This window comes from Motacilla alba, chromosome 2 (assembly GCF_015832195.1).
Source record: "Motacilla alba alba isolate MOTALB_02 chromosome 2, Motacilla_alba_V1.0_pri, whole genome shotgun sequence".
NCBI lineage: Eukaryota > Metazoa > Chordata > Aves > Passeriformes > Motacillidae > Motacilla > Motacilla alba.
The window spans coordinates 82,034,848-82,048,371 of record NC_052017.1 but is presented as its reverse complement, the minus strand read 5'-3'; the positions used below and the strand labels follow the sequence as shown (position 1 = coordinate 82,048,371).

General features: G+C 35.1%; 1 protein-coding gene across 4 annotated transcripts in view; it reads right to left on the bottom strand.

Annotated features, from left to right (window-relative positions):
* ABCA13 (ATP binding cassette subfamily A member 13) overlaps positions 1 to 13,524 on the bottom strand; it is a 170,598-nt gene that overhangs the window by 120,453 nt on the left and 36,621 nt on the right. For all 4 annotated transcript variants that reach the window (XM_038128757.1, XM_038128758.1, XM_038128761.1 and 1 more), the window contains 4 exons: positions 11,035 to 11,229; positions 9,061 to 9,225; positions 3,341 to 3,518; positions 948 to 1,087 (listed from right to left, as the gene is read on the bottom strand). In XM_038128757.1, coding sequence (XP_037984685.1) covers positions 948 to 1,087; positions 3,341 to 3,518; positions 9,061 to 9,225; positions 11,035 to 11,229 — 678 coding nt within the window. The remainder of the gene's footprint in view (positions 1 to 947; positions 1,088 to 3,340; positions 3,519 to 9,060; positions 9,226 to 11,034; positions 11,230 to 13,524) is intronic.

Below are 13,524 nucleotides of genomic sequence, written 5' to 3'. Positions count from 1 at the left end.
CAGTGGGGTTTTTGGCTTATTTTTTTGCTATATTTTTAAAACACAATTTATAATACCACAAAGTTTTCAATTTACAGAGAATATAGTTACTATCACATTTAAAGTTATTATGGTCTTTTCGTGTACCACTTACAAGCAGCAATTTTTTTTCCAAATTTATATTCCTGCAACAACTAATATTGCAGGTTAAAAGTTATATATTTAGAAGATGAATGCAAAATTTGCAGAGAAATCTAAAACAGGTCAGAAACCCTTCTCTTACAGAAATGCCTCTGAGTTGGGCATGAAGAAACATGTCATTGTCAATAATCCCACTCAAGAAAGAACACCAACCATAGCAGAACTGCAGAGATAGTAAAACTCTTGAATACCATCATCAGCATCCACACATACAGCACCTCAGTTATGATTAGTCACTCAACTACTGGTGTTAGAAACAATCAATGAGGATGAACTATTGATTACTTGAGTTTTTTTCTTTTTCATTCAGCTCAGTGACTCCCTTAGAAGAGGCTTTTGTTTTTCCTGGGACCATCCCTTCCCACAGGTCTTTATGCAGCCCCATTACAGTTCTCATGATGATAAGAAAATGTTAAAGGCAAAAGCTTCCCTAGAATATGTGCACCGTACACCTCGATTCAGCATGACTCACATGACACTTCTGCTAACATGCTCTTTTTCATCTTTCTATATATGCTTTAAAGGACTTTGAGAAAAATTCTGCTTTTCACACTGAGTTTGAACCACTATAACAAGTAGGATAAAAGTTGAGAGAAGCATTAAGTTTAAAGTGGGAAACAGGTGAGGGCTCAGGGGGCAGGCTAGATCTATTTTTCTGAAAGGCAATTATCCAATTGCTTCTGCCTACTCTGAAAGAAGTGGACCTTTAAAACGAATTGCAAAGACAAAATCAATACACAGAAATAGTGGCATTTTTTGATACTCACCTTCTCCATCACCAGGTCAATCATGCTGATGTTTGAATTGTACAGTATCTTCCCATGTAATAAAGGTTTCAGGAAAGTCCATAGCAAAGCCCCATTAGGAGCCTGCAAAATCTCTTGATAAAGCTTCAAGCAAAAAGGAGCTGCAAAAACAAAGATAGATTCACATTTAAGACGGACAACACAAGTGAGATTGAATTTTTGTTATTCAAATAAAATCTTGAGTCTTATTTTAGAATCTACCACAGCACCATGCCAAAAACTTTTACCAGTGCTTTGATAACAACACCATACAACTGCCACTAAGCAATCATTAGAGGTTCCTACAGAAATTGTTTAAACACAGTCTATGATAGTGTTGAGGATGCAGAACTCTAAACACTGAATAGGAAAAAATCAGAATCTAAAGAGTTCCTCACATTTCTGAAAAGCAGCCTGTGAATCCCATCTGCCCTAAGTGTTACATTAGTGCATTTTAGAGCAGAAGAACATATGCAAAACCTCTGCTCACACAAGTGAATTCAGAGGGAAAAGTCACCTTAAAAAAGAAAAAAAAAATTCCTTCCACACCCTCCATTGTTCTGCATCTTTGGATTCCTTTATAAGAGAGAAGTAGGAATATACAAAATCCTTCAGAAGTACAGACTTTTCTTATTGTATAATCTTACAAGAACCTACCAAAAAAAACAGACAAAAAATTGTCATGACACTTGACTTCTTCATTTGAAAAATCCAATCAATTATTTTTTCCATTCCTTAATAAAAAACCATATTCCTACATTACATGGGCTACTAATGCATTAGTGTGTATATCCTTCAGAACTAGGATCTAAGGAATAGTTTCCAAGATAACCCATTGCATTTGTACTCATGTAAAGGCAATAAGTTCCTATAAGAAACACTTAGATTTTTATGCCAAACGCATCTGTTTGGAGGTTTTATTATTTATTACAAGTGTTTTCAAAAGATCCTGTTTCTAGTGCTCTGAAGAAATATTAAATAATATCAATAAACTCCTCAAGGAAGACAAATCTTTCTACACAATGGAAAACTAGGCCAAAACCATTTAAACTCCTGACAAAAGTTAAAGAAAGAAGTGTCAGAAATGTTTCACCAAGAAAGTTTCTTTTCATCAAGAAACAGTTCTTCACCCAAATGTTTACTTTCTTGAATGAAACAATCATTAGTAAACACAATCCTTGCTGAACAATAGCAAAGAATTAAGAGGCTAGAAGTTGGCCAGACATAAATATCAATAGACTAAGGACACAGAAGACTTGCTAATCTGGGTTTGCTGTGCTCTTCAGAAAGTCATTAGGAAGTGTTTGGTATATACAAAATACATACAAGTTCATCACTGTGAAGCAGTATGAAACAAGTCTCTGTGGCTTCATTTTTTTTTTAAAATTTTCATTTTCTATTGCCCCATTTACAAATTGGTAAAATATGGGCAACAGTATTAATTCACTCATGGAAATGCTGGAACTAACTGATGCCTTAAATATTGCAGAGTCCCATGGTAAAAAGGTCTCACAGCACAGAGAATTGTGACAACTTTAAAAAGAAAATAAAGAAAGATCAAAAAAGAGAGCTGCTGGCCTAAACAGCTTTTAAAGAGACTAAATTCCAAACAATCTGTCTAATCAGCCATCCAGCTGACTTCATTCTTCCAACAGGAAGGAAAAGCAGAGCTGCCTGCTTACCACTACATCCCACACATGTAAGCGAAAAGGCCAAAGCAGAGCTCTGGCTCCCTCCCAAGAGTCCCAGCCCAGCCAGGAGCAATTTCTGCCAATAGATGACAGAGGCTTCCCTAGTGACACTCTATCACTGTATTCTTCTCTTGCACAGGGACACCTGAGGCACTAACAAGGTTATTAACAATATTAAAATTAATCAGGGTAAGTCAAATGTGTATTGAGGGAAGGGAGCAAAGGTGAAACTATATGAGAGCTAAGGGATTTTTCTGAGCACTTGACAAACAGAATAGGAATATCAACCATTAAAAAACTCATTCTATCCAGAAGGTTTGTATATTTTACTGCTCAATAATACCACAGCGTTGTGTTCACCAAAGAAAGGTAAGCAGCAATAAATTCTCAATCTTATATCTCAAAGATATTTCTTTAATACCAAGAGCTTTAAAAATGTTAATAAAAAATGTCTCAAAGACAGGAACACTCTTATTTACTATTTGCAAAGATAGAAAAAGCAGAATATCTTCTGTCTCACCCACAATTATCTCATAGCCACTTAACTTTTATTGATCAACACTTTGTGCTCAAGATGACGGTGTCAACTGAGATGTCAGTGTGTATATATACATTTTCATTTAAGTGGAAAAAACTACTCAACTGTGAATTCATACTGCAACTTGTCAGAGTTTTTTTTCTTACTTGAGTCTTCAGGAATGCCATATTTTGTCATATTTTCCTCCAAAAGTCCCATGATTCTGGGCATGTCTATAAACAGGTTTGCATTGCTGAAAAATGAGGATTCTTCTTTACACACTGCCTTGATTACAGAATCCAGGGATCCAACAGCTGAACTTCTGAACTGTCCACCCTGCAAAAACTAGAACAAATTAACAAAAAATGCAGATGAATTAAAGTTGCTTTGAGTAGCTTCAAGGACTAGACCTGGTGTTCTGTCAATATTGATGTCTAAGGATATTGACAAAATTAGGCTGTTTAAACAGCCTACTAGGATGAGGGCCTGCTGTGTTCATTCCTATTCTTTTGATCACCATTATTTTGGGGAAAGGTAATGTAGTTTTAATTGTCAGGATACTCAATGAAAGACAGCAGCATAATGTACCACACTGAAACTAGAAAAATACTGTGTAGCAATTAGGCAGAAAAAGACTGAAAACATCAAGACAACTGGATGACAGATACCCTGATTCCAATGCCAGTTTTCACAAAATGTGCTCCTCTGGTAGATTTTTCCTGTGTCACAAAAGTAGCAGAAACAACCAAAGTCATTTTGCTATGAACATTTACAGTGAAAACAGTTGCTAATAAGAAAAAAGAAATCAGATGCCCTAAAAGCCTATTTTTCAAGTACATCTTTTAACTTGTTAGATGTGCTAACAGTTTTTGCACATCTTGAGTCATACCAGCATTTATTATTGTCGTTTGTTCATGACTAGCATACTTCTCATCTGACTGCTTTTATGGCTTAAGCACCATCATTCACCACATTCAAAAAGGAAGAACAACAATAGTCTCATCCTCTGTGCAACTCCACTTTTCAAATAATGGGCTTCGATTGTAAGTGATATCTCATGGAAGGCTGTACAGGTGCACAGCTCTAAGAGGACACAACTGCAAGGCATCTTGCTGCTGTGGTACAAATGAAGAGTGCACTGGCTCGCCTGGTACTCATTACTGTAGCAGATGCTTGTCAAGAAAGGCATAACTACACTATCAGACATCATTTGAAGACTCTACAACTACCAAGTAGAAAAAACTCTGTGATATGTCAAACACATACATTTGGTACAAGAAAAAATTAGCATTTTATTGCTGGAATTTTTTTAAACAGAAGAGTCAATTTTCAAAGTAATACAGCACTTTACATAAAGACATAATCACAGACAGTTTGGAAATTGCGCTGTTAGAAACAGTTTATCCTGATCAATGCATTTATTGAAGTGCCAGGTGTTTCTTTAGTAATCCTGGAGGAATATTAGTAAGTGCCGTTTAAAACTCAGTGTTAGCTGCTCCCAAAATCTTACTTTTAGCACACGGTTTCAGCACAGAAAAAAGTAAATAAGTAATACCCGTATTTCATAATAAAATCATCCACAGCCCTTGAATGAATCTGCTGGCATGGATTTCACTGGAGAAATGAACTTTATTTATGCACAATGCTGTATAAAATTGGTTATGAATCTTTATTAGTGACTATTTGCACTAGAGGGATAAATGAGGCTTATTTCAGTCAAAGAGCACAAACGTGCTAATTAATTCTGGTTCCAATCAAAATAATTTGAACTTGAAATAATGAATATTTATGCGGTAAGCTGCCACTAACAGGCTGAATCTACTTACTGTCTTTCAACTAAATATCCACTGACTCAAAAAGATATGTTTCTTAAAATTTGGCTTTGATAAAGTATGAGGAATATATAGTATGGCTCTTGCCAAAAAAAAAGAGTTATCTTTGATCTAGTCTAAACTGTATAAAGTAGGGCTGTAATCAAGACTGATGAATCCAAATAACCAGCCTCCTACAAACTAATCAGTTATGCAAGTCACTGTAGCAAAGCCATGGAAGAGGAAACTTGTATGGAAGACTAAAAAGTTATCTGGAACTGGATTTTCAAATAGAGGCAAAAACCTCATAGCATAGGAGCTTCTGACCTAACAGAACAGCTGAATGCCAAAAAATGTTATGAATAAAAACAAATTCACATGGAATAGAAATACCAGTTATTCATAAAAAGAGACTTTAAAGTCATACTGGGCTAGAGCTTGCACATAAATCTAAAATACATTCTGAATCATTGCATTAGAGAGAAAGAAAGAGAAAGAAAAAATTATGCAATTTTCCTGGAAAACTACAAGGAGCTTAAAGGTAACTCAAAATTTGATGAAACCATATGGCTAAAGGAAATAAATTCAGAGAAATAGATAATACTAATTCTTGGGAAAAAACATAAACAGAACAAAGTCTTTTTCCTCCTGAAATTGACAGAATCAGGGGAATAATAGCAAAATTGCCAATTTGATTTAACAGTTTTCAGAAGCCTATCAAATTTAGATGGCACTATTTGAAAAGTAGAAAAATCATGTATACTCAAGAATGAGAAGTATAATGATCCAGGAAATATTGGATATCTGGTTCTGATGTTTATTAGAACAAGAGATACAGTGAAACTTAAGGGGAGAACATTAAAGACAAAAAATATTTGAGAAATAAAATTTAATGAATTCTCAAGTTCTCATGCCTGGCCAACACAACATATTTATGTGGGAGGGCAATACATTTCTCCACAAAATGTTACAAGCTGACTCAATTTAGGTGAACTCTAGCAACCAATTAGTGTTCATGCTCTAGAAAATATTAATCATCAATTAATCCAACTGCTGATCAATAGTGGTGAAAAAAATGGCATTAAGACAATATTGCAGGGAGTCTGTTAACAGGAAAGAAAGAATGGGATTACAAAGAAGTTATTAGTGTTTTTCCTGTGAGGCTTGAAAGAAGCAAATTGTCTAAATTTTTCTATCATTTAATATCAGAAGGCATTGCAGGACAAAAGACGATGAGAACCCAATGTGGCAAAAAACCAAATGCCTAATTAAAAGCAAATTAAATAGAAAGACAACCAGTGCAAAATCTTATTTATCAACTGAAATCATGAGATGTTGCTATAAAATGGAGGTCACCTCAGTATATCATTCGTCCTTAATCATCTAAGAGAGAAAACAGTGTGCAGTTTATGAAAAAGTTGAATGCAAGTTTAGGAAAGTCATTTTTGTAGGTATAGACAAGAATAAGTAGGCTACAACAGCCATCAGTTGTAATTCCCCTCAAACACTGCACACATTTCTTCTTCCAGACATCCAGGATTAGCCTTAAACCAGCATGCAAAAACGATGCTAGGCTGTCTTAAGTAACTTAGAGTCTGATAGAAAAAGCTAAAGCAAAAAACAAATGCTAAAATAGGTCACTTCAACCTATCAAAAGAGAGAAGGACTGTGACTGCCCTTCCACACATATATGGGCAAGCCTGAGAAGTTAAAAATGCTACAGAACATTTTTGATACAAGAATAAACATAGTAGCCAGAAATAAACCTAAGTCAGAATTTATTTATTCATTTAAAACCCCAACAGGTTGTTCTACAATGATAGGTTCAACTGAGAATTTTTTCAAGTTAGTGGAAGCATTACAGAGTGAGGCCATCTCTCACAATTAACAGCATACAGCAACTCAGGAAGTCCCCTGCAGCTTATCTATTGATGAGTGACATGCATCCAAAAATTAGGTATGAAAATATAAGTGAATAATTTGAAACAGCAAAACACAAGCAAAAATCATTATTGAAATCAGCAGTGTTTTTCCTCAGGGAGTTATCCATTCACTCAGTGTTTTTAACAGTATAATCTGGCACCATATTCCAGTTAATGCTGATAGGTAGATAATGAGTTTTTACAACATCTTTTATTACAATACATGTACCTTTTCAATTCAACTTTACATTTTACAGATATATTAAAGTTATTTCTTCCTTTTCAGTTTTTATTTCAGACAGAAATGCATGTTGATTAGTATGCATAGTTGACAATTACTTTATTACCTCTTTCATTATAGAAGTTTGTTGGGTTTTTTTTAATGAACTTCAATATCTTTCTGACAAAGGTCCACACATTTTACCCTAAAAAGACTTACATTCTTTATCTGATAATCTTTCAATGTCACTGAACTACTTTGCTCTTGGTAATCAGGAAAACAAGTATTAATAATGATAGGCTCTTTTGGAAATAGAAGAAAACATTTAAGGAGGGATGTGTGTAAGCAATATATGCACTTCAGTGGAGCACTTACTCCATAGTACAAGTTTGGTAACCATAGAAAAGAAGCAAAAAACCCAATAATCCCAGTAATTAAAACTTACTGGAAAGTATAAAAAAATCAAGTTAAACAAAAAAAAAAAAAAAAGGGCACAGTTTTACTAGTCTTCAAAATTTTAAAAAAAGTTACAGTGACAGAAGGACAGAATAACCCTTGAAATCAAAAATGTAACATATTAATAAAATAAATAGGCACTTATTATTTTAATCTTTCACAAATTATTAGGTGACCAATAAGCCCCAGCAAATTCACAAGAAAGAGGGATTTAGCAAAACATTAGAAAATAAAGATTGTATGAAAAAAGTGATCAAAAAAGGTTAGAAGTAAAAAAGAACAAAAATTCCAAGGTTAAATCTATGGTATATTATGGGATAATAAGAGTGGCCATCAACCAAAGCTTAAAACTGTGAGCAGATGGCCCTCTGCTGTTCCATTTGTTCCTTTGCAAACTTTTATTAAAAAGAATCTTTTGAGATGTTCTTCTATCAAATAAGGAACTTTGGGATTTTAGTCCAAAAAATCATTTCCTTTCATTTGCTGGAAGGAAAGTCTGACACAAGTGGAGCTAGTTTAAGGAAAGCAGAAAAAACGCAAGTATCTGAAGAAAGTCACCATTAATTGCAGCAACTAAAGAGCTACCCCCAAAAGAGAGGCTCAAAACTGATAGCTGCACCAGAACAGCATTTTTCAACATGTCCCTATTACACAGATTAGAAGATCTTGAAAAATGTATCATTAAGGAAAATAGTACTTAGGGCAGTGTTTACTCTGTACTCTAGCAATAAACCAGATTGCACCATCTATCACTGTGGGATCTTTCAGAGGTTTGCAATTTTAAACCGGATTCAATTCTCAGGTTTCCACAAAGGACAACAAACCCAAAAGGTAATGGCATGGGGGTCAGCAGGTCTTCCTATGGAATTGGAACCTGCTGATGATTCATTTAACACTAGATCCACCACCATGCTAGCTCTGCAGATGTGCATACAGCAACTACCCTTAAAGGCAGAGACAAAAGAAATACCCTCACACCTCATGCCACTTTTTTTTAATGTCATGCAGAACTATCACACAAACCCCTTAGGTGACACACACAGAAACATGTGGCAGATAGCACAACTGCATAGGCTGTCTTGAACTCATATTCCTTAAAAAAACAAAGCCATTTCTTGTAAAAAAAGTAATGGTCTGCTCTTAAAAAAACAAACAAAAAGCCACTATTAGCAGAAAATGCCTGGCTATCTATCTCCAGGTCACAGATGATAGATAATGTTAGCCAGTTGACAAACACTGAGGTAACTTACACCAGAATCTCATAAGTTAACAAAAAAAAAAACACAATCCTAAGTCTCAGAATTACCAGACTGCTTGAAAGAGACCAAATGAATCTTTCTAGGGTTTATGGACTCTTCTCAGCATTCCCTACTTTCTAGGAAATCATTTATATTAGTGTGCCTCCTTACTAAGCACATATCCTTACCTAATCACCTCACAAGGGGAATTAATTTTGCATATTGAAATCCTACACATACCTGCTGCAATGCAGAGATGTCAAGCCCACCAATATTTTGAATTCCTTGGAGGAACACTGGAAGCTTTTCCATGATGTGGTGGACTTTATTTAGAAGTGAACTGATACTAGAAACCACATCTAGTAGCATATTTAATACATTGCCTATCTCAGGTGGTATCTGGACCTTGGAATAGAAGGAAAAAGAAAAAAAAAACACAACAGGAAATTCCAGTTAGAAACAAATGTTAACCTTTCAATGAACACTCAAAATTATTCAATCTTTTTCTAAAATTGATTATACAATGCTCCTACAAACCATGTTTAACAAAATTCCTTTTGATATAACTCTCTAGTTACACTCAGATTAAGCTGAAGATAGGTTCTCTGTAATGTAATGTTAGATCTGGCTTATGACAAAACAAAAATTAATATTCAGAGAACATGTTTACACCTGCCAAGTTCAAGAGAGCTTTCCAACCCAAGATGCTAATGGGATCTGCAACATTCCATCATTTTAGAATTCAGTGTAAATACAAACTTGTCCTTCACCACTTTAAAAATGTTCAATGCAAAAATTTAATGTTTAAAAATAATTTGTAAGTTAAATTAAATCTAGAAACCACTTTTATTGCTAAATATGACTCCTAAAGTAACTAACTTTCCTGCCACACTCTTCCTGTCTTTGAAATTTTCATGCTCAAAATAATTGTGTGCATTTTATTACCTACTTGACCTAAGTTCAATTGGCTGTTTGCTATTTCCACCATGCAAATTTGTCATTATGGATTTTCTCTCTGTTCCCTTTGCTTTTGGGGATTAGTTAGATGATATGATAATACAAACAGATTCATTGTTACAATTCTATGCAAAATAATAAAACCACTATAATCTCATTTTATTGTTTCAGTGCTTCCTCTGATTATCTATTTTATCCACCTTTGTCTTCCTACTATAATGTCTGTGCTTGATTTTCTTCTCAGTCTTACATAGTTAAACAATTGAAAGACACCCATTTAAAAAAAAATCTTATTTTGCTAAAAAAGGTAGCAAACTTCCATTATAATTTAGGATGAGCTGACAACATTTTTTACTCTTTGCTAGGATTTGATTAGGTTTCTGTAGAGTTCAGTAGAAACACTCGTCAGAATGAATACTGGTTTATTTTCTTCTATTTTTTCCCTAGGTTTGCAGATAATTCAGGAAGTAAAATCTTTTCTTTCCCCTCTGGCATCTTTACCTACAGTGGGAAATTGTCTTGTTTTTAAAATTCTATATCTAATCTGCTTATCTGAGCGTGCAGCATCCAGAATAAAACATGAAACATCCAGACCATCACCAGACTCCTATGGCTTTAGAACAAACCATTCTTCCTCATAATGTTATAAGGATATTTCAGCTATTCATGTTCACATTTTATGATCTGTCAATCAATTACCCCCAAAAGAACTGAACTAAATGTATTCTAACTATCCCATTCAATAATTCTGCTCTTACAGATAAAACCATTATCTCACTGAATACCCATACTAGATTCCAGATTATCTACAGTTATACAGATAATACAGTTGTGCTATAGACATTTGCATGTCCACAGTGCTATGAATTCTTCCTAAAAAATAGTTTTGTCATTCTTGTGATGTGAGCAACTATGCTGGTTTTAGTTCAAATATTGTCAGATCAGTCTTCCACTCTCACAAATAATGAAGTGACTAATTCTATGAACTGCAAACTCTTCTAAAGATTATTAAAAATATGTCTTTGACCTCCTGTGTTTTCTGCAAAACTTTCATAATAAACTCCTCAATGATAATTTTCCTGAGGAAGTATCTATCAGCCCCATTTTTCAACTGTTCTATTTTTGGGAGCCAAACAAAGACAAAAAATGCCATATGTCCTCTGTTTGCTTTCATGGAGAAAGAACATCTGAAGAAAAACATCATTATTAATCTATCTACCTGTATGTTTCATACTACCTTCCAATAAAACATCTTACCTTGTAAATGATGTGACGTACATTCAAATTTTGTATAATCAGTACAAACATGGTATACAAGTCCAGTGCTGGTAAAGAGCATAATTCTTCCCCTACCAGGGAAGTTCTATTGTTTTCAGGGAGCTTTAGCAGCAGGCTAAGTAGTTCTTCATCACATCTTCCAGTAAAAGCTGCTACAAAGGCACTGTAAAGAATCTATCACAACATATGTGTATTAAAAATTTTCCTCCCTGAAATGCACTACCTTTTTTTATAGTCAATAAGGTGAAAATTTGTGTCACAGAAATATGACAATTTGCAGGCACCAACAGACCTGAAATAATAAACCATACAGCTTTATATCAGATTGCTATGTTCTTACTTTATACTCCATGTACCTATAAAAAGATGAAGTATATTTCTTATAAGGATTTGCTTTCATTTTTCACAGGTCAATCATTCATTCTTGAGCATTCATACCATAAGCAGGCATATTTACAATGCTGACCATTCTCCTCCTAGCAGATATACACCTCTGCTGCAGAAACACCTAAAGATCAAAGTCTAGGTGTGTGAATCACTAACATCAAACAATATGGTCCTTCCTTCTTTCAAAGGACACACAAATTTAGCACTTGGGGATGCCTATGTGGCATAAGACTACTCTGAGCCAGCTCAGTGTTTAACTGTTTCTCAGTTAAACACTGCTTTAAAGTATTATTTAATAGCAGATGAAGGGACAAATTCCTAAGCAGACCCTGGATGAGGCTATAGTAAAACATTCTTGGATAATGGTTTGAAGTGCTTGAAGTCCAGATATCTCAGGAGCTCTTAGCTACCCATTCTCAACAAGTCAAAACAATTACAAGTTTTTTAGGAGCCTGTAGGGGCCAAAGAATCGGGCTCCATTGTACTGCTCAGGATAAAATCTGCCTCCACCCCTTCCAATGAATGCATCTCTTGCTGCTAGCAGTACCCAATCAGGGAGAGGATCTGCAAGACAGGAAGGATATGCAATTTAACTCTTTAATTTCTATGAACATTTTATTTTCCAACTTAATGATTTGATTTTTTGATTTTTATTCTGGAACAGAATTTTTCCTTTGTGATCAAGTTTTTCTATGTATTTAAAGATTCACTTTTTTGTGTGTGTGCATTCAAAGAACAGAATACAAACATGATTCTGTGAGCAGCATAAGATGATACTGATTTGGACCTCTTGCTGGGGAGAAAATATGACTGTGATGCAATTTGAAATTTATTTCAAATGTGCCTCACATGTATATCACCCTTTCAGGGCAGTTTTAACACACATTCTATGTTTTATCCCCTCGGTTAAGGTCCTCTGAACTTTCCTTGCGGCTTTCTGAGTGCCAGAGTTAATCCAAACTCCTGCACTCAGGAAATGAATGCTTATCATCTTCAGGTTACAGGTTTTAAGTGATTTCAAATCACTTCATCATGTGGCAATGAGCATGGCCAGCACAAAACATCAGTGCAGAAATTATGAGTAAGTATGATAAGCACAAAATATTCCCAGGGCTACTTTTACTGTTCCAGAGGAAAGCACAGTAGTAGTATATAATCACAGAAATATAGGGCTGCAATGGGCTTATAGCTATCATTAGGTTATCAGACAGTGGCTTTATAGACAATAAACATAATAGACATGCCTAAAATATAGCTCTAGAAAGTACTTGTGCAGCTTTCTTAATCAGTAAGAGACACAGGCCTTTAATGCTCCAGTTGGACTGGGGGAGGATTTAAACCCTAAGCAAACAAAAAATTCTGTATCATTATCCAAATGTGAGTCGTGTGTATACATCTAAGCTCTACATAAGACTGGCAAAAAGTAATGATGGAAAGTAATTTGACAATTCAGCCAATTAGCATTATTATTGCAAAGGATCAAAGGTGCACCGAATCCCATTTAACTGAATTGCTTTCAGATGATTTCTCTCATTACCATTTAGCGGTATCACAATAACAAGCTAACAATAAAGGCAGTCACACTGCCACAGAAGCAGAAGAACAAATCATCTATAAGTAGTTATGATGGTCTGAACTGCCTTTTTAATGCTGCGCTTTTCACGAACAGGGCTTGCGGCAGTTTCTGCAAGCGGAGCATCACTGACACCCAGTGGCTGCTTGACTGAGCTGATCCATTTTCACCGAATGAACCCCCAGCTCTTCAACAGACTCTCACAGCAGAGAGGACCTGTTAGGCAGTTGGCATTTCTCATGATTTTGACTGATCACTGGGATCACAGAAAAAAGCAATGATAACACACAGCCTTTCCCTCAGAAAATTTACTCAAAAGTCAACACCTCAAAGTGAAAGTAAAGCAAGACAGTGGTAAGATAATGTAAGAACAGTGAAAAACAGACAAAGGAATTTTAAAAATATATACATGAGACAACTCCCTACCACAAGGAGCAGAGGTGGTAAGGTACAAAATGGTATCTCCAGAAATCCTCATCTTTTCTGCAATACCAAGACAACAAAGCTCC